The sequence below is a fragment of the Mangifera indica genome, chromosome 19 (assembly GCF_011075055.1).
Source record: "Mangifera indica cultivar Alphonso chromosome 19, CATAS_Mindica_2.1, whole genome shotgun sequence".
Taxonomy (NCBI): Eukaryota; Viridiplantae; Streptophyta; class Magnoliopsida; order Sapindales; family Anacardiaceae; genus Mangifera; species Mangifera indica.
The window spans coordinates 9,197,288-9,219,988 of NC_058155.1; the positions used below are offsets into that span (position 1 = coordinate 9,197,288).

Below are 22,701 nucleotides of genomic sequence, written 5' to 3' on the forward strand. Positions count from 1 at the left end.
AAGAAAGTGAAATTTATTCAACAGGAACTTACAAAGATGGTTTGGCAAATCGTTGTGTCCTCAGCGGATGTGGTGAAAGAGAACAAGAATTACATTGTGGAGATTGATAAGTTGATGAAGGCAATCTTGGACCAACAAAATGGTCTTGCTCACCAAGTCCCTTCTAAAGATGGAATTGGCAATACACTTTTTCCTGAAGTTATTGCCAGTTATTGGGTTATAGGATTTACTCAAGGTCAAGGTGGTGGGAAACAATTGCTTAGGAATTATCAAATGCAAGAGTGGGGTGGAACTCAGAAAAGGTTTGAGGAAATATCGATTAGGTATGTGAAGGCCAAAGAAATAAATTTGGTATTTGAATTGTTTAAAAAGATGCTGAAAATTGTTGTTAAGTCTGGTTGTCTCAATTTGGGAATAACTATTCATACATCTATCAAGATGACGAGGTTTAAATGTTGGATGAGAGTAACTAATGCCTTGATTGATAGAGATGCAAAGTTTGGAAGCTTGGACAAGTCTGTAATCACTGCACTTTTCAGCACTGTGTCATTTTTACTTAGTGCTAGAACCTCTTTGCTCTCTGGTTTCCTGGGGATGAAACTGACTACTTATGCCAATGGAAGGACAATCTTAGAAGCAAGAAAGGTGTAGGTTCTGATTCTTTTAACTCATATGCTGAATCATCCAGTGTTGCTTATGTTATTGCTTCTATATCAATATTTGGGATCAACCATGGTTCCACTCTTATGCTCTCTCCTCTACTCATTAGTTCAGTAGGTATTATTGTATGTTTGTTCACCACTACGGTTGCTATTGAGTGGTATGAAATCAAGGCTATTAAGGAAATTGAAACAAAGATGAAGCAAAAACTTATAATCTCCACTTTTATCATGGCTACTGTATTTGCAATTGTCTACTGGATTGGTTTGTCGTTTTTATTCACAAGCAACAATGATGGAGTTCAAAAGGTTGTAGGAAATGGGCAACTTTTCTTGTGTGTAAGGATAGGAACTACCACCAATGTTATCGTTGGCTTTACTTTGGGATCCAAATCCACAGTTATTTCAAATCTTGCCCTTACATCCAACATTTTTGTTTGTTTTGGCTTTGCTGCCATGTATGGTATATCAGTGGCTACAGTTCTAATATTCAACACTATAGCCTTTGGTTTGGTCATTGAAGCTTGTGGTTCCCATGGTGACATTGTTATGGGTATTGCTGAGATGGTTGGAATAAGCCACTGTAATTGTGAGAGGATCGGTGTCATTGACGCTATTAGGACTACCACTACTACCATTGGGAATGGAATTGCCATGGAGTCAATCATCCTAATGTTCTTGACTTTATTTGATGTTTTTATCAGTCAAGCAACAACCTTAACGGTCCTTATTGGTTTGATTGTTGGTGCTCTCCTTAATCGATTGTCTGCCATGGCCATGACTGTGAAGAGTATGACAAGTGCTGCTTTGAAAATGATTGAAAAAAGATGCATTTATGTTGGTGTTCCACCTTTTTACAAGGGTGACAAAGGGAAGCACTCAAAACCCTTTCTATCAAATGCTTTGTATAAAATTCAGACGTTCAAAGACTGGAGAGAGATGATGCTTGGACAAATATGGGAAACACCTTGGATTCACATCAAAGATGGTTGAAGCAACTGCTAGTTAAGGATGTAGCACCGAAGTTTGCATCCTACTATCCTTCCTTGAGGACAAGGAATCTTAAGGAAGGGGCATTGTTGCAGACCAAAATAAAGAAAAATAAATAAATCCAAGGTTTTGAAATTCTATCCAAATAAACGACGTCGTTTAGTTATAATAAAATGTAAAGCATACCAATATATAATAGTAGCTAATTGTACAGATGGGGATTACTGAAAAAATACAATCAAGTTGCTTTCTGTTTTTCTCTCTGCCTGTTCTCGATTCTCTAATTCCTCTCTTCTTTCTTGATTGTGAATTTCTTCCTTCTGGTTTTGCCTTCTTCCTTCATCATCTCTTCTTCAATTAGTTCAGTCCACATCAACTGCTTGGAATTTTAATTTGAGCAAAGGATGGCCGACGCCGGCGAAGATTTCTCTCAATTTGATATATCAAAAGAGGTCATTTTTATTTTTAATTTTCAACATAAGAAAAGTTTGTTGGTGTACATTGTTCGTATAAGAATTAAAACCCTTTGGTGTAGGAAATAGAGAAGCTTGTTGCGGAAGTGGTCCGCTATGTCATCTTCAAAACGCATCAGAACTCGGGATGTCCGATTAAAAGAGAGGAGCTTGTTCAGTTGGTTACGAAAAACTATTCGCAGCGTAATCTTCCTGCTTTTGTGATTAATGCTGCCAAAGATAAGCTCTCATGCGTTTTTGGCTATGAATTGAGAGAGCTTCAACGGGCTCGTCCTTCCTCAGCAAATCTCAGCCGACCTTCTCAAAACAGTGAGAATTTATTGCCTTTCTATTCCTATTATTATACTATCACACCCTGTTGCGCCAGGTAGTTTTAGTTCTGTTGGGTTTTTAAGAAATTTGTTAAATTCCTTTTTATTTTCTTTTAAATTTAAGATTACAGATTTTACTTTGAATCCTGTATGATTGCTGTGTTTCTTTTATTGGATATATGTTGTTACATTTATGAGTGAAGAAGACCTATTATTGATCAATAATTTACTTTAATCCTTCAAAGAGACAAAGAATGCTTGAGAATTTTGTTGATCGTGTAGTGAATTACTGGAACATTGATTCCACCAGTTAGTTGCTGCAAATGCTAGTGATGCAAGGCTGACATCCCCCACTCTGTTATGCAGCACCCTGCAGTTTTACTTTTAACAAGCCTGAGCCGGTCTCATCACCACCTTTTGGCTGATGGGTGTATGTCATTCAATAAAAATGCTTTTGCCTGCCATTTCCTAAAGAAGTCCATACAATATACTACCAGAAGTGGTCTTTGCTCCTTTTTCTTTAGATTTGTTTGTTTACTATTAGGATGTAACGTAAGGGTAAGTTCTTTTTCCCATAAATTCTCCCTGATAAGAGTTATTTTCGTATATTCTAATCGGGAAAAGTTAGAATCAAGTTATCTGGTCATTATAGTTTATACTATATGAGGCTATCTGCAGCTCTGTGCCTTCTATCGTCTATTGGTTTATTCTTTTTATTGTGGTTATAACTCTAGCTGTGATGATGCACTGTCCAGGTGTTGCTGACCCAAAATCCTATATTCTTGTAAGTCAGCTCCCGCCAGAGGTGTACAAGAGATATGTTGAAGATGTAAATACAGCACATCTAACTGGTTTTAGGTTTGTTATAGTTAGTATTGTGCATCTTGCTGGAGGCAAAATCCCTGAAGGTAATTTTTAGCGTGGTCATTCGGTAACCATAATTTCACTGGTAGAAGTGTAGTAAAATGCAAGGATCAAGATGAATGGTAGAAATGTTGGATTAAAAGTAATCTTTTGTTGAGACAATTCCTTGGTTAAGATCTGTATGGTTTCATGTAGTTGTTAACCATTCATTCAGTTGGAGTTCTCCAATTCATATCGTTTTGGCAAATTTATCAATCAAAAAACAACATATCACATGGTTGTTGTCATCAGAAGAGGAGATTTTTTACTTTTACAAGAAACTTTGAGCCTGTTTCAAGTAACGCTTTTGTACTTCTTTATGATAATTATTACCATTCTTGTCATACAGAAAATCTTTGGCGTCATTTGAAGCGTATGGGATTATGTGAAAATGATGTAAACCATCCGGTATTCGGAAATATCAAGCAGGCATTGGAGACACTGGTCCAGCAGAGGTTAGCATCGCCTGATGGGATGGACTGTGTATTTGCTGTGCCTTTTATCTGAAACAATTTTTTGTTCTGGACAGAGTCTAAGCAGTTATTCCTACTGTATTTTGTAGATATTTGCAGAAGGACAAGGTAAATGGCCCTGAAGGTAATACAATGTTTTACGAGCTTGCTGAGAGAGCTCTAGATGCACCAGTTAGAGAGAAAATAAAAGAACACATATCACAGGTATTAACTAGAGACGGGAATTTTAACAGCCTTTTTGTGTCATGCTTATGGTTCTATATTCTCAGAGCTACATGTTCAGTTCTCAGTTTCTTTCAAGATGTTGCTTCTATTTGATAAAACGGAATTTTCCTTTTTATGAATATAAAGCTCTGATAGATGTATTTATGAAGGATGTAGCTGCTAGAGGAACCTATTGCTACCACGTGTATAATTTTGAATGCGTAGTTTTAGGGACCACACTTACCTATGTGCATCATAAAACCAAAAACATTATTCAGATTGCATTTAAGAACGATAGTTTTCTTATGGTAAAAGAAATTGGCTGGGGTCATTCTTGGATATTTTGTAGAACTGCCATAACAAACCCAAAGACTTCTCCCACTTAAACATTAAATTTTGATTGTTTTGGATGAATTTGCACCGAGGTACGTCAGGTTGGATTTAGTTCATCTTTATCATTGCCTCAAAAGCCCCTTGGTAATGTGACACAGAAAAAGCAGCTTTAACTGTGAAATATGCTTTTGATATGCAATTGTGAGATTAAATTTTTTGCGTTAACTTGCTGGTATGAAAGAAATTTCTTGTTTTCAGATTGTTAATGTAGACAACAATGTTGTCCATGTGGATGCCCACTAGTGTCCTACTGCCAGTTTGACTTAGTGGAGGTATATTTTAAAAGTTCTATGGTTAAATAATGTTTGATTTTATTTATGAGGGTAGATCAGATGAAGATGTTTACTTTCAATTTGCAGACATAGGATTTTGAAGTTTTTGGACTCTTGAGAAGGCTAGCAACCTATATAGGAATTCCTGGTTGATGAGCATTCTGAGCCAACTGGGGGAGGCAGCAACTGAATCACCAGTCCCACCTCTAATCTTGAATATTATGAAGATTGCTGCATTGGACAGACTTAGTAGCATCTACTAATTGTATTTAGATAGTTCAGGAATTAATGTTTAAACAGACATGAAGATATTCTGTGCCAATGTGATGTTTTCAGAAGTCAACGGAGTTTGATATCAAACGCATTCCCCTGATGAATCTATGGGCAAAGAGAGAATTAGGCTGTCCACGACTGTCTAAACTGGATAACAAGAGTTAACTTCTGAAATGCCAAATAACAATTGGCCATAAAATGTCAAATAAACTATATTCTAAATCATATAGACAAAATGATAAATGGACTACAACACAGTTAAGATACAGAAGCATATTTCACATTTGTCATACAACTTTGGACCCTAATCAAGTTTTAAGATGATCCTGATGCTAAAAAGCAAAAAATTCTAGCATGACATACCAGGCAGCCAACATTTTCATTAGGATGCCCAAATTTCTATCCCACATGGCAAGTGAAAGGTCATTATTCACTCCCACATGCACCCGGGCTGGTGCTTGCATCGCCAATTGAAACTGTGGCAAGGGACTTGGAAGCCCATGCCCTGGCATTCAATGCTCCTTCCTGCAAGTTACTTCTCTTGCATGGCTCCCTCAGAGAATTAAATATCTGCATTGCCCGGTACAAAGAGGCCCGAGGATGCTCAAACAAGTTCCCCAGTTTAAAATTTCGAATGAGCCTTGTCCAAGTATATTGAGCAAATGCAAGCAGAGTTGGAAAGAATGAGAAAAGCAATCTCAAGAGAACAAATGCAGTTGCAAGAGCCAAATATGTCTCCTGCTGAAGCAGATTCTCTGGTGATCTTGCCCATGAGAATGGGCAGCTTTCATTGTCCATATTATTGTGCTTCTCTTGATTTGATATGTGCCCAACTTTGTCCAGGGATATTTTATCCAACGATGCAGAATTAAAGCCTATACACATACATGAAGTTCTTTAGACACCATTGGGGAAACTCTCTTCAATATGATCATAATATAAAATGGAGAAAGCAACAAAAATTTCATATAGAAGCGCATATGCTGGCAGGAATTAGGTTCAAGATGCATTTTGTGAAGCAAAATGATACAAAAAGATAATAACATTTACACCCTACAAAAAAGACCAAGCTATTCAATTTGACCAGCCCTTTTAAGGTTTTCTCTCCAACAGCTACACGTGTGCACATTATCTTTGTGGAAAGTGGGTTACACACTCACTTGAGGGAATTCTAAAATTTTCGGTTAATAAATTGAAATAAAATTGAAAGTTGAAGCAGAGCATTTAAAACAAAAGAAGGCTTATCCATTTGTCCATACATGGTTGACAGGTAGAGTTCACTTTGAGTAAAATAAGATGTTTATCTGCAAATAAGGAAATCTCTCTGCAACTAATCAGCAACATAAAAAAGAACTTTGCAGATTATAGGTTGCCCTAAAAAATAACACTAATAATAAGGGATGTACCTGTGACATCACTGTAGAACGCAACAAGTGAACCAAAAGTCCGGGATCCATGATAACGAATACGCATTGACGAATTTAGAAGAAAAAGGGTGGGGAACCCATGAACCCCATACTTGGAGAGTACACTGCAAAAATCAACCAAATGTTACCCCAACAGACCATGGAAACATACCAAAAGGGTCAATCTACACAGAACAATAATTCTTTACATACCTTGGTCTAATGGCTGATTCTTCAATGGCAAAATGGGGAATAGAAGGATATAAAGAAGAAAGGATAGAGAAACTCGGTCTAAAATTACGAGAAAAGGGACACCAAGATGCATAGAAAAGAACAGCTACAAAGTCATGACTATTCTTGTGAACCATATTCAAAGCTCTTTGCAATGAAAGCTCGCCGCCCTTCAGAGAAAAGAAAAACAATAATGAACATCACTGTAAAATAATAATGGGCTTAAGGCAACAATCAAATCAGCAAGTCAAAACAACAAATAGAAGAAACATATTAATCCTATCAGTCCTTAGGCCGAAAAGTTAAAACACTACATTTTTCCTAATTATCAATGAAAGGAAGCTTTTTCCAAACTTCACTCAATTATTTTGCCATTATGTAAATTGTTAACTAGCCCTATAAAAAATTCTGGAAACAGTAATAAAGTTGCTGGGAGTTCAATCGATGTACATGACTTCTTTTAAGATGTGAAAACGCAGTTAACTTGCTTAGTAGAAACCAGCAAACCAATAAAGCCTGCATCTTGCTATACGAACAGTACATAATCAATTCCCCTCATTTGAATTACAGACACATTCATGTTAAGATAAAACACAAATTAATTTTCGAGTCGACATTTCAAATATCAGAATTTTGACACTCATACTCGGATTCAGTTCAATCAAGATGAAATTATATACCTACCTCGATAACATCGTGGGATTGAAAACCGGTGCTAACTAGACAGTTGAAACTTCGAAACCCTAAGATCGAATCAGTAATGGATTCCGTTGGACATAACGGATACGTAACTGTCTCGACGGCCGACGTTAATCTTCCCAACAGCAACAAAATCAAGATCCGCGCCTCCCAGACTCTCATCCACATCTCGATTCAACAGAGAAAAAGAGAATAGTAAGAAAGTTTTTTTACTTGGAAAAAAAATCAAAAATCGAAGAATAAAAAGGGGACAAAAATGGGAGAGAGGCGCATTTTAGGATAAATCAATAATGATTGAATTAAATGTGCCCAACTGTTTAACGAAGGAAAGACTTTTAGACATGACATGAGATGAGGGAAAGGAGGGTTGAAGATAAGGAAAGGGGGTGCGTAGTGCGCACGGCTGGCCTGTCAACGGTGTCTGCTTTTGGGTTTGGTGGAAAGGCAAGCGAAGCCAATGATTACAACCCAAGTTAAATTTTTTTAAAAATCATTATTTATTTATTTTGAAGAAGCCAGTCCATCATTTTCAAGTTATTGAAAAAAATTTATGACAAGCTCCAAAAGCTTAAACATAGATTAAAACGAAAAATCCCTGCTTTTGGATCTTCTTCATCAACATTATCGTTAATGTTACAACATAACCATTACTACTAACAAAATAAAATAATCTCTGTACTGTACTGCAACTACTTTTTTTTTTTTAATACTGAATAATTACTACAAGGAAGAAAACAGGAACCACATGTGTAGAGAATCCCCTTGCCTGTGCTTTAAAGCAATCTGAGTAACTTCATCTTAAAAATACGAAATGCTATAGATTCCCAGCTGTGTTTGGTATGCCAGCCTGAGAAACTTGACTGCTTTCTAGCCAGAAATGGTCATAAGTATGAAGCAATCCATTCCCAGATCCTCATGAGTTGTTATAGATAACACCATTCTACAGTGAATTATGGTTACTAGAGAATTTGGCCTTGCAGGTTGGACACATGAAACCCACTGCTCCTGTTTCTGCTTCGGTGTCAACAGGCTCATGATGAAACTCATTTCTGCACCATGCACACAGAGTAGCAACCTGATACCTGTTACCTATCTTTGGCAACAAAGGCAATGCTTCCTTCTCAAGCCAAACAGAGGAATCAAACCCTCGGGAAATCTCTGCATCATACGACAAAACCTTTGGGACCTGCGACTGAGAGCTTGTTTGAGTAGCCAGAAAATCATATTCCATGTGTTCCATACCACCTGATCTCAGCCCTTCAAATCCTGATATACTGTCATACTTCTCACCAATGCTAAATAGCTCATTTTCACCCTGTTTGTCAACAAAATAAAGTTCAGTTCACTAATTTCAACATTCAGGTGTGATATGCACAGAACTGCAAGGCATTATTTTTGTTGTTAAGACAGCTCAAAGCAATTATATTGCAACCTAAAAGGAATATGTTCACAAAATCCTTTGTTAGCAAGGACTTCCAGTCCCTCAAAGGAAACCATCTGAATTTTTTCTACAAACAGTTAAAACAGTCATATGTCTAGCAATATTGGAATGCATTCATAAGACAATACTAGCTTCAATAAAAGAAGGTGAAACCATTTTATGGTTGTCTAGGGAAAAAACACAAAGGCATAACATGGGTTATATATTATGTTCACTGTCAACTTAAAAAATAGTCCTCATCAGAACAGTTTTAACAACTTCTTAAAGAGAGAATAACTACACAATGCACCACAGAGTGCCATTCTTTTTCATGTGAACACACTGCAACTTAAAAGAATGCACATGCCACATACCTTATCTGACATTGTACCAAATGAAGGAAAACAACCAGATGATTGCAACAGTCGAGATGATGAATCACCCAACCCACTCAGCAGGATGTTTGATTCATCAGTTCTCCATAAAAACTCTGCCATGGCATCCACATTTGATCGAGCATGATTACTAAAAGCAGACATGAACTCATTGTTTCTAACATTTTCTGAATTCTCTAACCTCAACTCCTGCTGAACATTGTCTGTGTAAACCCTATAATTATTTTCAACACCATGTACTTGTTCATTGGCATTCCTGACTTGGTCAAGTTTGGGGAACTCTGTTGTCCCAGCAGAGGCCTTAGTCAAACCATCATCAAATCCAAAGAATTTTCCAGTTCCAAATAAATTAAGCAAACCAACTTCAGAATCTTCTTCCTGCCGGGGTTTACTTATAGTGTGTTTGTTGCCAAATCCAAATGAGAGTCCATAATTCTCAGATCTAATGACATCATCAAATTTGGGCTGATTTAACATGGGAGTTGACACATTATTCATATAATTGTTGACAAAATATGTAGACTTGCTTCCAGATGAATTGGGTAAACCACTTGCAGGACCTCTTTCCCGCCTGGCCTCTGTTAACATAGAAGTAGAAACCCCATACATATGACTTTGAGAGCTAGATCTTTGCTCCATGGGAACAGGTAAGCGGCCTTTAAATTTTCCTTGCTCTTTGACATTAGTCACAGAATTCTCCAACCCAGTGCCCTGATAATCAGATCTAGATATTGCCTCATTTCTCGCATGTTTATTCCTATACGTTTCCCCACCTTGCATGGTGATAGTAAAACACCTTTCCTCAAGATTTTCACAACTAACTATTTTATCCTTGCCACTTGAAGGGAAAAAACTACTTTCAGAACCTACCTCTTTTCTCTGCTTATCCATTGAGCCAATGGGAACATCTTTCATAATGTAGTCAACAAAATGGGGTTGGTTATTTCCAGAAGGAGCAAGGGACCAATTCTGAGGACTTCGACCCTGCCAACCAAAATTATTAATACCACCAATGTTGCTCTTGGGAACATCCTTTTCACCAGGAAATTCACGTGATTTACTTCTATAATCAGTAGACAAGACTGTACCAGCACCCAAACAAACATCAGGTTTCGCAGCACTAATATCAGTAGCAATCTTCACCTTATCGACTTTATCATTAGTTATGCCAAAAACAGTATCCTGTTTAACACAATTTTTCAGAATTAAAGTTTGAACATTTCTGTTGGACATCATGACCTGATCATCCTGAACATATTTATCAGAATGGGGTTCAACGATACCATAAGCTTTTGGTTTACTATGAGGTAAAGCAGAACTTGTTTCATTGTTGCCTCTGCAATTGGAAGGTTTTTCTGCAAAAGAACCCCAGTCAACTCCAACTGTTTCTTGTCTCTCCAAGAATTCAGAAGGAACTCCAACAGCTACAGGTTCATTATTTTTCTGTGTCATTAATACTCCACCAGCACTTGACTGACTTGCATCTTTGATTCCAAAAAAGGAGAGCAAATATGAAGAAACTTCCTTGCAAGATGCAAACTGCCGCCCATTAGGGCTGGATGGTAACAAATGAGAGAAGACAGTAAGAACCACACAACTGATAATATGACAATAGAAAATATCCATAAAAGTTCAAGTATTTTACATTGCAATCTCTAAACATGAAATGAACAAAGTGATGTTAAAAAGGCAAAAACACAATTCTGATACACCGTATCCTGAGAATAATATTTTAAACCCATAAGAAATAAACTGTATAGCACTGAGATAATATTTTTCTAATTAAAGTTCCATTTGGAATAACTTCTTTAAGTAGAGCTTACGAAAAAAGAGCTTTAAACAAAAAATTCCAAGTTTTTTGGTTGCATAAATCCATAAGTGCTTTGTAGTAATAAATTACCATATAACATCTATTACCAAAAAAAGATGCTATACAATAACATTATGTTTTTCACATTTAAAACTTTTAAAGAACTCGGAAGAATTATTGGAATAGCCTAGATTTTGAACTTCTAAAGATCATATCATAACAAACACACCTTAATACAAAAACCTCACTAGATAAAACCACTTTTTTCGCATTTCATAATGTAGGATAATTAAACACGGAAGAAATTACTCATAAACTTTGTAAAACTTTGCAAACTCCCTTTTCCAGAAAGTGAGAGAGAGAGAACAACATTCTTGAAAGGAAAATATATATACACAAAAACTTATATGGATATGAAGACTTCTATGGTAATAACTCTATTCTAGACAATAGCATATTTATGTTATGACGCAAGTGTAAGGTATGCAACTCAAATCCCACATCGAAAGTATGGACTTCAGGTGTAGGGTTTATATAGCTTTGAGCTCTCTAATCTCTTCAACTACATTTTAGGATATGGTTCTCTCAAGATTCATATTAGTTTAAACCCTAGTCTCTTGGCATTATTTATAACAAAAACATTCTCACACAGAATAAAAACTCATCGTTTCACACTCTTTAATGATGAGAAGCTCACTATAAGATCTAAGAACTAGGATATATACTAATACGAATAATTTTGAGTACCTAACTCTTATTAAGGAATTGTTGTGATGCAGAATCTTATAAAGTCAGTGCTCTTGGACTGACAACGGCTTGGCTCCAACAGAGACAAAACTTTACGCTAGATTATCGATAAAATGATGCAGATTGTAGAATCTTGACAAGATAGCATTTGATCTCTAACGTAATTAAGTTTGGTTTAGCAGGATGATAAGAAACAAAATTTTTAATATTTTTTGAAGACTCAAAGCAAGTTCAAATAGGGTGAAATCGGTTTATAAACCAGTAACTAGCCAGTACAAAAACTTGTGCTTCCTTTTCTACACACGTAAACCTTCGATTTCCATTTTTGTTTTACTATAAAAGAAAGGAATAAACAGGACAAACAAATTACAAAAAAAGGGCACTTCCTAAACTTCTGGAGTTATGATGATAGTGCCTGGAACTTGTCATTGTCAGATGGATGGCACTTACCTTGAAATCATATTATGTGGCACAAAAACTCCATAAAATAGATTGGTAGATTCCATGCCTTAAATTCAGGCATCGTTTGAAGGACAAGAAAACTTTTTATCCCAGAAAACATAATTATTTTCCTTTTAGAGGCACATACTGAACATTTCAAATGTTTCTCTCCTTTCATTCCCTAGTTTGTATTCTTACATCATATACATTTGTTAAAAAACTATAGATGTCACCGACTATTCCTTTACTTTAGTATGATATACATCACGATAGAATAGTGAAATAGCGTTTATAATCTACAAAGAGCATTTTTTCCCTCATCAAATAAGCAATGGAAATTCAGTGGCTTTAACAAACACTTCTCAGATTTTTCTTTTTTTCAAATTTAATTCCATAAATGAAAAGTAAACATAAACAGTGAAATATAGAATTCTACAAATGATGCAGCATCTATTTAATAAACAATAGAGCACATTAATGTGAAAAATATAACAGAAAAACCTTATATATCGTCGGCAAGCTAACCACGCATGCCCCACTTTCTTCCTGATACAAAGCATAAGCTTCCACCCCCTTGGCAATGCATCCCCATATTCACTTGCATCAACAATCTTCCACTTCTGACTCCTACTCACCCAATCTCCCTTTAACCCACTCAAATACCCAAACAAATCTTCCTGCTTCACAATTCCTGCTGTCCTCCTCCTCAACTCCTCTGCAAATGGATCCTTCACAGTTCCCAATGTAACAAAATCCACAACCACACCATCCCTATTCTCCCTAACCATGTCAGTTTCTTTCTTGCCGTCCTTATTCTCAATAACAGTGATATCCTCCTTACTCTTACTAGCACTTTGAATAACCTTATTCTCACTCCCAACTAGCCGCTGATTTTGGTTCCTATAATCGTCCTTCCTAGGCCGCCCTCGTTTTCTCTTTATAATCTCACAAGAAGCTACATTAACAGAAACGTTTTGTGAACTCTCAACATTGCCCAAAGTCGCCTTAATCTCATTACTCTCAGCTCCATTCTCCTTCACCAAACACTCAGTCTCAATAACGCTATATTCATTTCTAATCCTATTCTCATCCTCCCTTAGTTGCCATAGTCTTCTCTTTCCACTTTCGCAAGCAAAAACATTCACAGGAATGTTTTGTAGGCTCTCAACACCAGCAACAGTCACTCTAGCCTCACTACGTTCTACTGTGCTTTCATTAACCTTACTCTCACTCTGAATAATCCGATATTCATGTATATTCCTATTTTCATCCTTCCTTGGTCGCCCTGGTTTTCTCTTTCCACTATCACAATCAAAAATATTTACAGGGATGTCTTGTAAGCTCTCAAAAACAGGGAGAGTCACCATAGCCTCATTACTCTCACCCTTGCTTTCATTCAACTTACTCTCACTCTCAACAGCCCTATATTCATGTCTACTACTATCCGCATCCTTCCTTGGGCGCCCTGGTCTTCGCTTTATAATCTCACATGCCAAAACGTTGACAGGAATATTCACCTTGGTTTCATTGACCTTAACTCCACTCTCAATCAGCGAACAACTATCACCACCACGATTCTCATCCTTCCTCGGCCGCCCTCTCTTTCTCTTCTTGACACTAAAACTGACCACATCTATCGGAACATCATGCAAACCCTTGTTTTCATTCGAATCCCAAGTAGCATTCAAGTAATCTTTGTAGTGAATTTTCACAGGAATCAACTGCCCGTTATTACCGATCGTAAATGACGAGTGCGATTGAATTTTGAAGAGAGACTTCAGGAGTGAAATAACTTCAGAATTATCTTCATCGAGGGTTTCGAGCGGAGCTACGGAAGAAAATTCTGTAAGAATTTGGGAGGAATTTCGAGGGGCCAGACGGAATCGTGAAAAGGTCTGTTTGCGGCTGCCGGCAGATTCGTTAAAGACGGAACGGTCAATTTTGGGAGTTGAAACTTCATCTTCATAGTCGTTTTGAGCGGCGGAGGTGGTGCGGGAAAAGCTGTGAGAAACAGAAAGGAGATCGGATTGAGAGAGGAGGCGGAGATCGATTAGGGGGAGGGAGTCGGGGTGGAAGTGGTGGAGATCCACGGTGGCGGTGGTGGTGGTCATGGCATCGAGAAATTTTTAGTGAGACTTACACAATAGCAAGAAAAAGAAGGGTTGGGAATTGAGACCGGGGGGATTGGTGCTATAGAATGAGATTCAGGTATGCTGTTGACACGTGTCTTTTTCTATTAGATTTGTCTGGATATTGGCAGTATTCAACCAGTGGTAACTGATACTAAAACAAAGGCCGGAGGATTATTCTCACCCAACATTTACCAAAGGCCAAACGACTATTTCCCACCCAGGTTTGATCTTTTCTCAAGTTTTCACCTTTTAATTATGGAAATATCAAACACCTATTTATGATCAGTTAAATTTAACAAAACTCTAACGATGGTCAATTTAATATCATTTTCCCCCCTAAAAGTTTAAAAACTAACATTTTTTTCCCTAAGTTAAGTTTAAAAAGATTACATTTCTCCCCTTAGGGTTTATTTCCAAACCCTTTCACTTTCTCCGGCGCCATCACCGGCTGTCTTCCCCTCCTGACTGTTTCTCTTCCACCAACGGCCGCCCTCAACTCTTGCACTACGCATCCAACGTAGAGAGAAGTCGTCTGGGAAGACGATCGTCTTCCCAGATGAAGACGACTCGTCTTCCCAGAGGACGACGAGTAGTCTCATCTTCGTCTGGGAAGACGAAGAACTTCGTCTTCCCCGATGAAGTTCTTCATCTTCCACGGCTTCTCCGACTCCAATCGGGCGTCCAAATTGGAGGAAAGAGTTTGCCGGAAGGAGAGGAAGCTTCGGGAGGGAGAGGTCGTCGGCAATGGAGCCAGACATGTCACCGGAGATTTCAAAATGAAACCCTCGGGTGAAACGGCCATTTTTTAAAACTTAGGCTGGGGAAAAATTTTAGCTTTTAAAGTTTAGGGGGGCAAAATAGATTCTATTTTAGTTTATTTTTAATATTATAGCAAAAATGACGATTTTACCTCTATCACAATTAGGGTTTTGTTAAATCTAACCGGTCATAGGTGGGTGTTTGGTGTTTCCATAATTAAAGGGTGGAAACTTGAGAAAACATCAAACCTTGGGTGGGAAATAGTCATTTGGCCTTTACCAAACCGTAAAATCATCTTAGTTAAAAATTTTAAATATTTATTCATAAATTAATTTTTGTTAAAATTTTATATTAGCGATAAAAATAAAATTATTATTTTATTATTAAATTTTAAAAATATATATCATTTTCCCTTATAGTTTGAAAAATTAATAATTTTCTCCAATGAGTAAGCTTTAAAAAGTTATCATTTCTCTTTTAAGATTTAAAAATCATTTCCAACAAATAGACTATGGTTGAACAACGAAAAAAATGGTGTCTGGACAACGAAGGATAACGCTTTTTCAAGAAGCATTGTCCAGATCGACATTGTTTTATTTAAAAAATCGTCTAGATCAATAACGCTTCATCGAAAAGCATCATCCTTCGTCGTCTAGATGATGAACGATGTTTCATTATCCATACTTCATCCTTTCATTCTCCAACTGCCATTTGTTCACTAGATTAATTGGTCGGAAATGATTTTCAAACCCTTTGATGTAAATGATAACTTAAAACTTAATCTTAGATGGAAAATATTAGTTTTTTAAACTAATGTGAGAAATAATAAAAAATTTTACGATTTAGTATTAAAATAATGATTTTACATTTATCTCTAACAAAAGTTAGCTTAGTGAGTATTTAGATTTTAAAACTATCACATATATATTTTTTATATTAAGTTAAAATTTAGATGAAAAATAGTTATTTGACTTTGAAAAAAAAACTTTAATTAAAAAAATCTTATTTAAATTTAATTATTATTATTACTTCATAATTCATTTAACGAGTAACGTAACATTAAGAATAAAATTTTGTATACATAAATCTTTTATTTTATAAATATAAATTATTGTAATAATATATTAATTAATAGTATAATTTTTTTATATTTTAAAATTATTTAATTACATAATAACATATTTATATAAATAAATAAAAGTCAAATGGTTTATTTACATTTAAGGTTTAGTGAAAGCTCAAAGTGATCCTCGCTAATTTTTGAAAACTTAAATATCTACTCATCCGTAAATTTTAATTGTTAAAGTCAAAGATAAAATTGTTATTTAGAATTTTTATTTAAACAAAAAAATAATTTCTTTTTCCCTCCTTAATTTTGAAAACTAACTATTTCTCTCTAGCTTAATTTTAAAAAATTAATTTTCACCCTTACCATATATGGATTTTAGGGTTTTATATTTTAAAATGAACAATCGCCCTCTCAAACTTTGAAACATTGCACTTACACCCCAAAAACTTTATTTCATATTTTTTACGACAACTCTTCCCAACGTTCCTCTTCGGCGACATCTCTCCCCTCCCTAGTGGTTCTTAACGCAAAAACCATCAAAAATCTGATCAAAATGGTCAAATTATCACACACAAATCTATGCGATGATCTATGAGTCAACGGATGCACAAATCGATCCAACAACATCGCACAACACATGGTTGACATCCATACAATATTGTCCAACTAATCTATGCATCCACCGACAGATGCATAGATCATCATAGATCTATCAATTTTTACACAGGTTTGGGTGTAAAAATCTAGTTATTTTGATTGAATTTTAGGTGATTTTCACATTGAAAAACCACCAAGAAGGGGAGAGATGTCATCGGAGAGAAACACCGAGAAGAACGATCGTCGAAAAGATAAAATGAAGTTTTTAGGGTGTAAGTGCAATGTTACAAAATTTGAGGGAATGACTGTTCATTTTAAAATATAAAACCCTAAAATTCATATATGGTTAGGGTGAAAGATTAATTTTTAAAATTAAGTTATGAGGAAATAGTTAGTTTTGAAAACTAAAGGGGAAAAATAACTTTTTTTTGTTTAAATAAAAATTTTAAATGATAATTTACATCTAACTGTAACAGTATGAATATTTAAGTTTTTAAAAGTTAACATAAATCATTTTAGATTTTTACTATATATTCGATGGAAATAAGTCTTTTGGCCATTAATTTTATATATATATATATCATATTGTTGTAAATGAATCTAAACCTATAAACAGAAAGTTATTGTATTTTAATTTTAATCATTGTTGAAGCTATGGGAATTGACTCCTTAACAACGGGTAATTGTTTTCTAATTATGAGAGAATTACGAAAGTTGCGGTTGTTGCCATGCCAATCCTTTGTTTCTCTACCGCTCCTAGATGGAATAATTTATGTTTGTATTTTGAATCAACTTGTAAAATAACAATGAATCTGTACATTGCTCCTTAGTCATTTATATGAATAGTTTCAAACTAAATCGAATTTAAGTTTAAATTAACTTGAGTTTGATTCGATTTAAAAAAGTTAAGTTTGACAAATTTTTATCAAACTAATTTGAGTTTGAATTCGACTCAAGTTAAAAAATAGTATTTAGATGAGCTTGAGTTAGCTCAATTTGATATTATAATCAAGTCAAAATAACCCAAGTATTGTTGCATTGTTACGTATCGATAAAAATGATGTAATTTTAGTAAGTTTGTATCAAAATTTTTCATATTTACAAGTTTGATAAGTTGAATACTCCTAAACTCGAGCTCAAATAGATAAAACCCTTAGGCTTGAGCTCCAACTTGCATGAACTGAGCTTCAACTCACATAAACCAAACTTATTTCGAACTTGTTTAAACTAAACTAACAATTAAACTCAAATTAATTTGATTTGAATTTACTCCTTCTTACCTTGTAAATCCCAAACACATAAGTTTAACCATGCTAGAATTGTAAGTGTACAATATAAAGCCCACATCTGATATATATTGGCCCATTAAGCTGAACTGACAACAACTATAGAAGAACGTTGAGGCCTTGGACTTCTTCCAATATGCGTTCGCGATCGCCTCATTCATAATGATAAGAAGGCCTAAGGTTTATTCCCACCCAACCAAACTTCCCGTTAAATTTTAAAATCTCAAATATTTATTCATAAAAATTTATTATATCTAAAAATAAAATTATTGTTTAACTAAAAAATTAAAAAAGATAAAATTTTATCTTATTTTTTTAAAACCCTAAAAACTAATAATTTTTTCATACTTAAATTTTAAAAAATTATTTTTTTCATGCTAAGTTATTATTTCTCTCACACTCTCTCCCTCCGAAGACGGACTTTCTCTTGTCTAGTTAAATGACAATTTTATTCTTAGAATTAATGAATTTTATTTACTTTAACTGTCTATAAGTAGATATTTAAATTTTTTAAACTTATCGAATGTAAGTTTAGAAATACACTAAACTTTCGGTGAAAATAAGTCTTTTGACCTTATAAGAAAACATGAGTGTTCCATTCTGCTTATTGAATCAAACAAACTTAACCAAAGGAATTAGGATTAAAAGCACGGTGCCTGTAAAACGCATATCTATAATTAATTAGGATTATGGACTTAGTGTGTGTTCGATGTGGATATTATTTAAGTAATAATCAATTAACTTCTAAGTTCCAAGAATAAAATGTTTGATAAGCTTATTATAAAATAATTTTACAAGTTAATGAAGGTAGTTTTTTTTTTTAATTTAACAAACAGAAAATGATAAGTTTAGAAAACCACCGAAATTACAAAATCACCCTTCAACAAACACGCATGATTAATTATTTTTTAAAATAAGAAAATTCTACTAAACTTAAATTAAAACTTCATCAATCCCACTACCTAAAAGCCAAAAATCTGGTAATTTTTTTATTGCAAGTGGCGTTTAAAAGCAAGACAGCTTTTCATTGAGATTGGCAGATGAGCAGAGATATGACCATGTGGTTCAACCCTGAAGCTAAAACCCAATGATGTGACAATATAACAACCAACACATGCTTGCTCTCGTCCATGTGCCAGGCCAGCAACGATCTTCATTTTGACTGGGCTCCGTAAAACAGCCACTGTTTTTGCAGTCAAATTCCCTAATCTAAAAAGTATACCTGATAAGTGAACCCCTAAACAGCTATTTATTTTTTAATTTTTATTAAAATTATCATTAAATATAATAATAATATTTTTAAAAAAATTATTTTATTTTTATTTAAATTTTAAAAATTAATATTTCACAAAAGTCTCAACTTTAAAAAGTGATTTTCTCCTTTTCCAAATTTTTAAGTTTTTTTTCTTTAGAACTCTAATCATCGATACCCTTCAAAAACTTCATCCTAAACTTCGTTGGATGACTCTTATCGTCTAGATTTGGACGATGACACATCATCTTTCATTAGAATGAAGTATCGTCCTTTGCTAGACAATACTTGTCCAAATCTGGAGTATTCCCTCATTGGATGACCATAATATCTTTGCTTCTTGTTCACCTTTATCAAAAGAAGGTTATTGTTCGCCAAACAAAGTAACCAAATTTTAGGTTTAATATCCTAAAAAAAATGAATTTTTTGAAATTTAATCATAAGAATAAATTGTTAATTTTTTAAATAAAAAATAATATATTTTTTAAAATTATTAATAAAATAATAATTTTACTCTTTAATTTAAACGGAAAAATTCTTAAATAAGTGATAATAAACTAAAACTTAAGTATATATTTTAATTTTTAACTATTATGGGTATATATTTTTCTTTTTTTTTTTAACTTAAAATAAGGGAATAGCCCTTGGGCCCCTTATAATAATTGAACGATGAAAAATTCCGGAGACGTGGTGTGGTGCGATGTGATGCTTCTGCTAATACCAACCAAGGGAAAAATAAAAGCAAATTTAAAATTGGTACATAATAATTAATTATAGGCCTTGAAAGTCAATTTTTTAACTTTGTGGGATATGATTTGATTCGATTCCACTTTCAGACACATGGGGTCGCGTTGCAGGGGAAGCAATTCAGATTCTAACACAGCATGATTGGTTTTCTTTTGGCTTCTTATGGTTCATCCCAACTTGCACAATTCCATGTTAAATTTTTTAACAATATTATATATATTAATTTTAAATATATAAATAAATATATATTTATGTATGTTATTATATAATTAAATATTATTTTATTTTTAATTTAAAATTATTTAATTATATGTATTTATTAACAAGAAAGAATTAAAAATACTTTGTATATTCCAACATTTAGTTGACCAAAAACTGGCAAAAGAAATAAAATATAACAGTTGAAATATCTAAAGCCTACTTAAATATTGGAAAATAAATATATTAAGATACATGCATAAAATAAAACCAAAAAAGAAAATTTGGAACAAAATTACAATTCTTACACAGTAGTACAGCAAATTTCACTTTTTTCCTCCAAGGTTTGGGAAATCACAGTTTTCACCCTTTAAATTTTAAACTGCAAATTTCCATTCAAATTACAACTCCTTTAAAATAAAATAACGATAGACGGGCATAAATGCCATTTCAGTATTTACTTTTGTAATTTGATGTGTTTGGGTTTTTGGTTTAGAAGTTTATGGAAAGTTGAGAAATTTCAGAAGCTTAAAGAAGGAGGTGTTTGAGTAATTTTGACATGAAAATAGTTATTATAAATTCTCTTAATTTGGGTTGAAAAAATTTAATTTGAGTGAAATAATTAAATAAATTCTTTTCGGAGATAATATGATATTTTTATTGTGAAAAATAATTAAGAATAATATGATAATATTATATAAAAGTTTTAAAATTATTTTAGATGAAAATTTATAATTTAAAAATCTAAGTAAAAGGTTTTGATTTTCTATGAAAAATAAAAAAATACGTTCGAGTAAATAACATTTCTCACCAAAATGTTTTTCTATCTTTAATTGGTATAAATAATATTTTTTTACTTAGAATTAAACTCGTGTTAAAAAAACTAATGACATAAGGATAAAATAGTTATTTTATTATCTATGAATTAAAAAAAAAAAAGAACAATAACTTTCTATCATACCTAAATATTTTAAACATAATAATTTAACTCTTAAAAATGTTTATAAACTCACAAATCAATTTGTAAAATTTTTACAAAATTTTTATATATTTTGAAAATATTATATGACTTTAACAATTGTATTATGATATTTATACTTATAATTCGTTACATTTTCTTTAATTATTTGAGAGTATAACAGTTGTTTTTTAAACTGTAGAGGTATATTATATTTTAAAAACCCCAAAAATTTTCACAAATTTTCACTAACGCTCTAAAAATTTAAAAAGATCTCTAATATTTTAAAAAATTATACTTTACCTCTTTGTATATAACTGTACAACAAAAATACCCGCATTTGATTAAAAAAAGGAATAAAGGATGAGTGTAAAAGGAAAAATAAATAAGAGATTTTTTATATAATTTAAATATATAAGATGTAATTTTTTATTTTTGTTAATTTAGGTAATATAATAATTTTGAAAAATAAAATAATAATGATAAATGACAATTTCACTTCCTTATAATGTTGTTTTTTAACCGAATTTAATTTTGGGTGAGCAAATTTTATTTATGCTTGAGTTTGAATTTTAAATTAAAAAGTGTTGTTCATACCAATTAAGGGTGAAAAGTGACCAAAGGAAAAACTCTAGGTGGGAAAGGTAATTCCATTCCTTCTATACATTTTAAATAAAAATTGAACGTGAGGTGGCACAGTGGAGACATAAAGCCGCCTATTTCTACGGACACAAAGCCACAGATCGTACAAAATTGAGCTCGTACCTATCATTGGATTCTTCTGGGCTTTTCCTCTCTTAACATTCATATAGCCTAGTCGTCTTATACAAATATAATTAGTGGTACACATTACACTTACAAATTTTTAATTAATTTAAAATTAATGACCTAATTATATTAAGATATATATGCATTAGAAAAAATGTTAATGCATTATTATTTTAGCAATAATACTAAATTATCTATATGTTTAAGGAAAATTTTGTGTTGATGTAATATAAAATTGATGGCGTGACAAAATTTGATTAATTGGCACTGTATGATGTAGAAAGGAAGGGGAATATTTTGCACCCATAATTTAATTTAATATGATGATAAAACATTCGCGTGGGGATGTCGAAACCTTTCTTATCTTTTAGTTTGAAGTCATTATTTTTGTTTTGTAGCATTAGATTAGATCTCAATCAAACCTAGATAAAACTCATTTTTGAGACTTAAAAATAATCTTGAGTTTGACTTGAGATTACCACATTGAGATTCAAATTTATTTTTAAAATAATTTAATTTTGAATTTAAAATAAGTCAACCCAAGGATAATAGTAGATTTCAGTTGAATCGAACTCGAGTTTGGGTTTGTTTGGATTCAACTTGGCTTTAAGAAATTGAGCTCAAACCTAAACTCAAATTTGATAAATTCTTATAAATTTGAGTTCAAAATTGCATTTGTTACAAAGAGTCAAGCTTGAATTTTGTTTGAGTTTGGCTTGTTTTTATAATAATATTAAATTAATATATTTTTTTTTTTGTATGAGACCAATGCTTTTGAGATTGGATAGGATCGACCGGTTTGATCGGTTAAACTGCGAACTAGTATATAATCTAA

General features: G+C 33.5%; 3 protein-coding genes across 4 annotated transcripts; 1 reads left to right on the forward strand and 2 right to left on the reverse strand.

The window, feature by feature from the left end:
* Positions 1-1,960: 1,960 nt before the first annotated feature.
* Positions 1,961-5,038, forward strand: LOC123203579 (melanoma-associated antigen 8). Its single transcript, XM_044620008.1, has 7 exons — positions 1,961-2,101; positions 2,185-2,431; positions 3,189-3,341; positions 3,686-3,791; positions 3,899-4,013; positions 4,605-4,678; positions 4,766-5,038. The coding sequence occupies exons 1-6, from the start codon at positions 2,054-2,056 to the stop codon at positions 4,647-4,649; spliced, it is 714 nt and encodes a 237-aa protein (XP_044475943.1). The 5' UTR covers positions 1,961-2,053; the 3' UTR covers positions 4,650-4,678; positions 4,766-5,038.
* Positions 5,039-5,117: 79 nt separating this feature from the next.
* Positions 5,118-7,721, reverse strand: LOC123203578 (5'-adenylylsulfate reductase-like 4). 2 transcript variants are annotated; one of them, XM_044620006.1, is made up of 5 exons: positions 7,273-7,721; positions 6,571-6,758; positions 6,358-6,482; positions 6,211-6,255; positions 5,118-5,826 (listed from the first exon to the last, which is right to left on the reverse strand). In XM_044620006.1, exons 1-5 carry the CDS (start codon positions 7,453-7,455, stop codon positions 5,378-5,380), a joined length of 990 nt encoding a protein of 329 aa, XP_044475941.1. In that variant the 5' UTR covers positions 7,456-7,721; the 3' UTR covers positions 5,118-5,377. The 2 variants fall into 2 exon arrangements, with proteins under 2 accessions (XP_044475941.1, XP_044475942.1); XM_044620007.1 differs by lacking the exon at positions 6,211-6,255.
* Positions 7,722-7,866: 145 nt separating this feature from the next.
* LOC123203577 lies at positions 7,867-14,292 on the reverse strand. The gene is made up of 3 exons (XM_044620005.1): positions 12,602-14,292; positions 9,082-10,657; positions 7,867-8,602 (listed from the first exon to the last, which is right to left on the reverse strand). The coding sequence occupies exons 1-3, from the start codon at positions 14,209-14,211 to the stop codon at positions 8,228-8,230; spliced, it is 3,561 nt and encodes a 1,186-aa protein (XP_044475940.1). The 5' UTR covers positions 14,212-14,292; the 3' UTR covers positions 7,867-8,227.
* Positions 14,293-22,701: the final 8,409 nt, after the last annotated feature.

Bases quoted from the DNA above. Each gene is read 5' to 3' on its own strand.
- LOC123203577 (XM_044620005.1), bottom strand. From the start codon at position 14,211: ATGACCACCACCACCGCCACCGTGGATCTCCACCACTTCCACCCCGAC. The intron at 10,658-12,601 runs GTTTTTCTGTTA...GTTACCATCCAG, and splicing joins GCTTGCCGACGATATATAAG to CCCTAATGGGCGGCAGTTTG. The intron at 8,603-9,081 runs GTATGTGGCATG...GTTGACAAACAG, and splicing joins TTGGTACAATGTCAGATAAG to GGTGAAAATGAGCTATTTAG.
- LOC123203578 (XM_044620006.1), bottom strand. From the start codon at position 7,455: ATGTGGATGAGAGTCTGGGAGGCGCGGATCTTGATTTTGTTGCTGTTG. The intron at 6,483-6,570 runs GTATGTAAAGAA...TGATTTTTGCAG, and splicing joins GAATCAGCCATTAGACCAAG to TGTACTCTCCAAGTATGGGG. The intron at 5,827-6,210 runs GTATGGACAAAT...GTATGTGTATAG, and splicing joins GAACTCTACCTGTCAACCAT to GCTTTAATTCTGCATCGTTG.
- LOC123203579 (XM_044620008.1), top strand. From the start codon at position 2,054: ATGGCCGACGCCGGCGAAGATTTCTCTCAATTTGATATATCAAAAGAG. The intron at 2,102-2,184 runs GTCATTTTTATT...CCTTTGGTGTAG, and splicing joins AATTTGATATATCAAAAGAG to GAAATAGAGAAGCTTGTTGC. The intron at 3,792-3,898 runs GTTAGCATCGCC...TGTATTTTGTAG, and splicing joins GAGACACTGGTCCAGCAGAG to ATATTTGCAGAAGGACAAGG.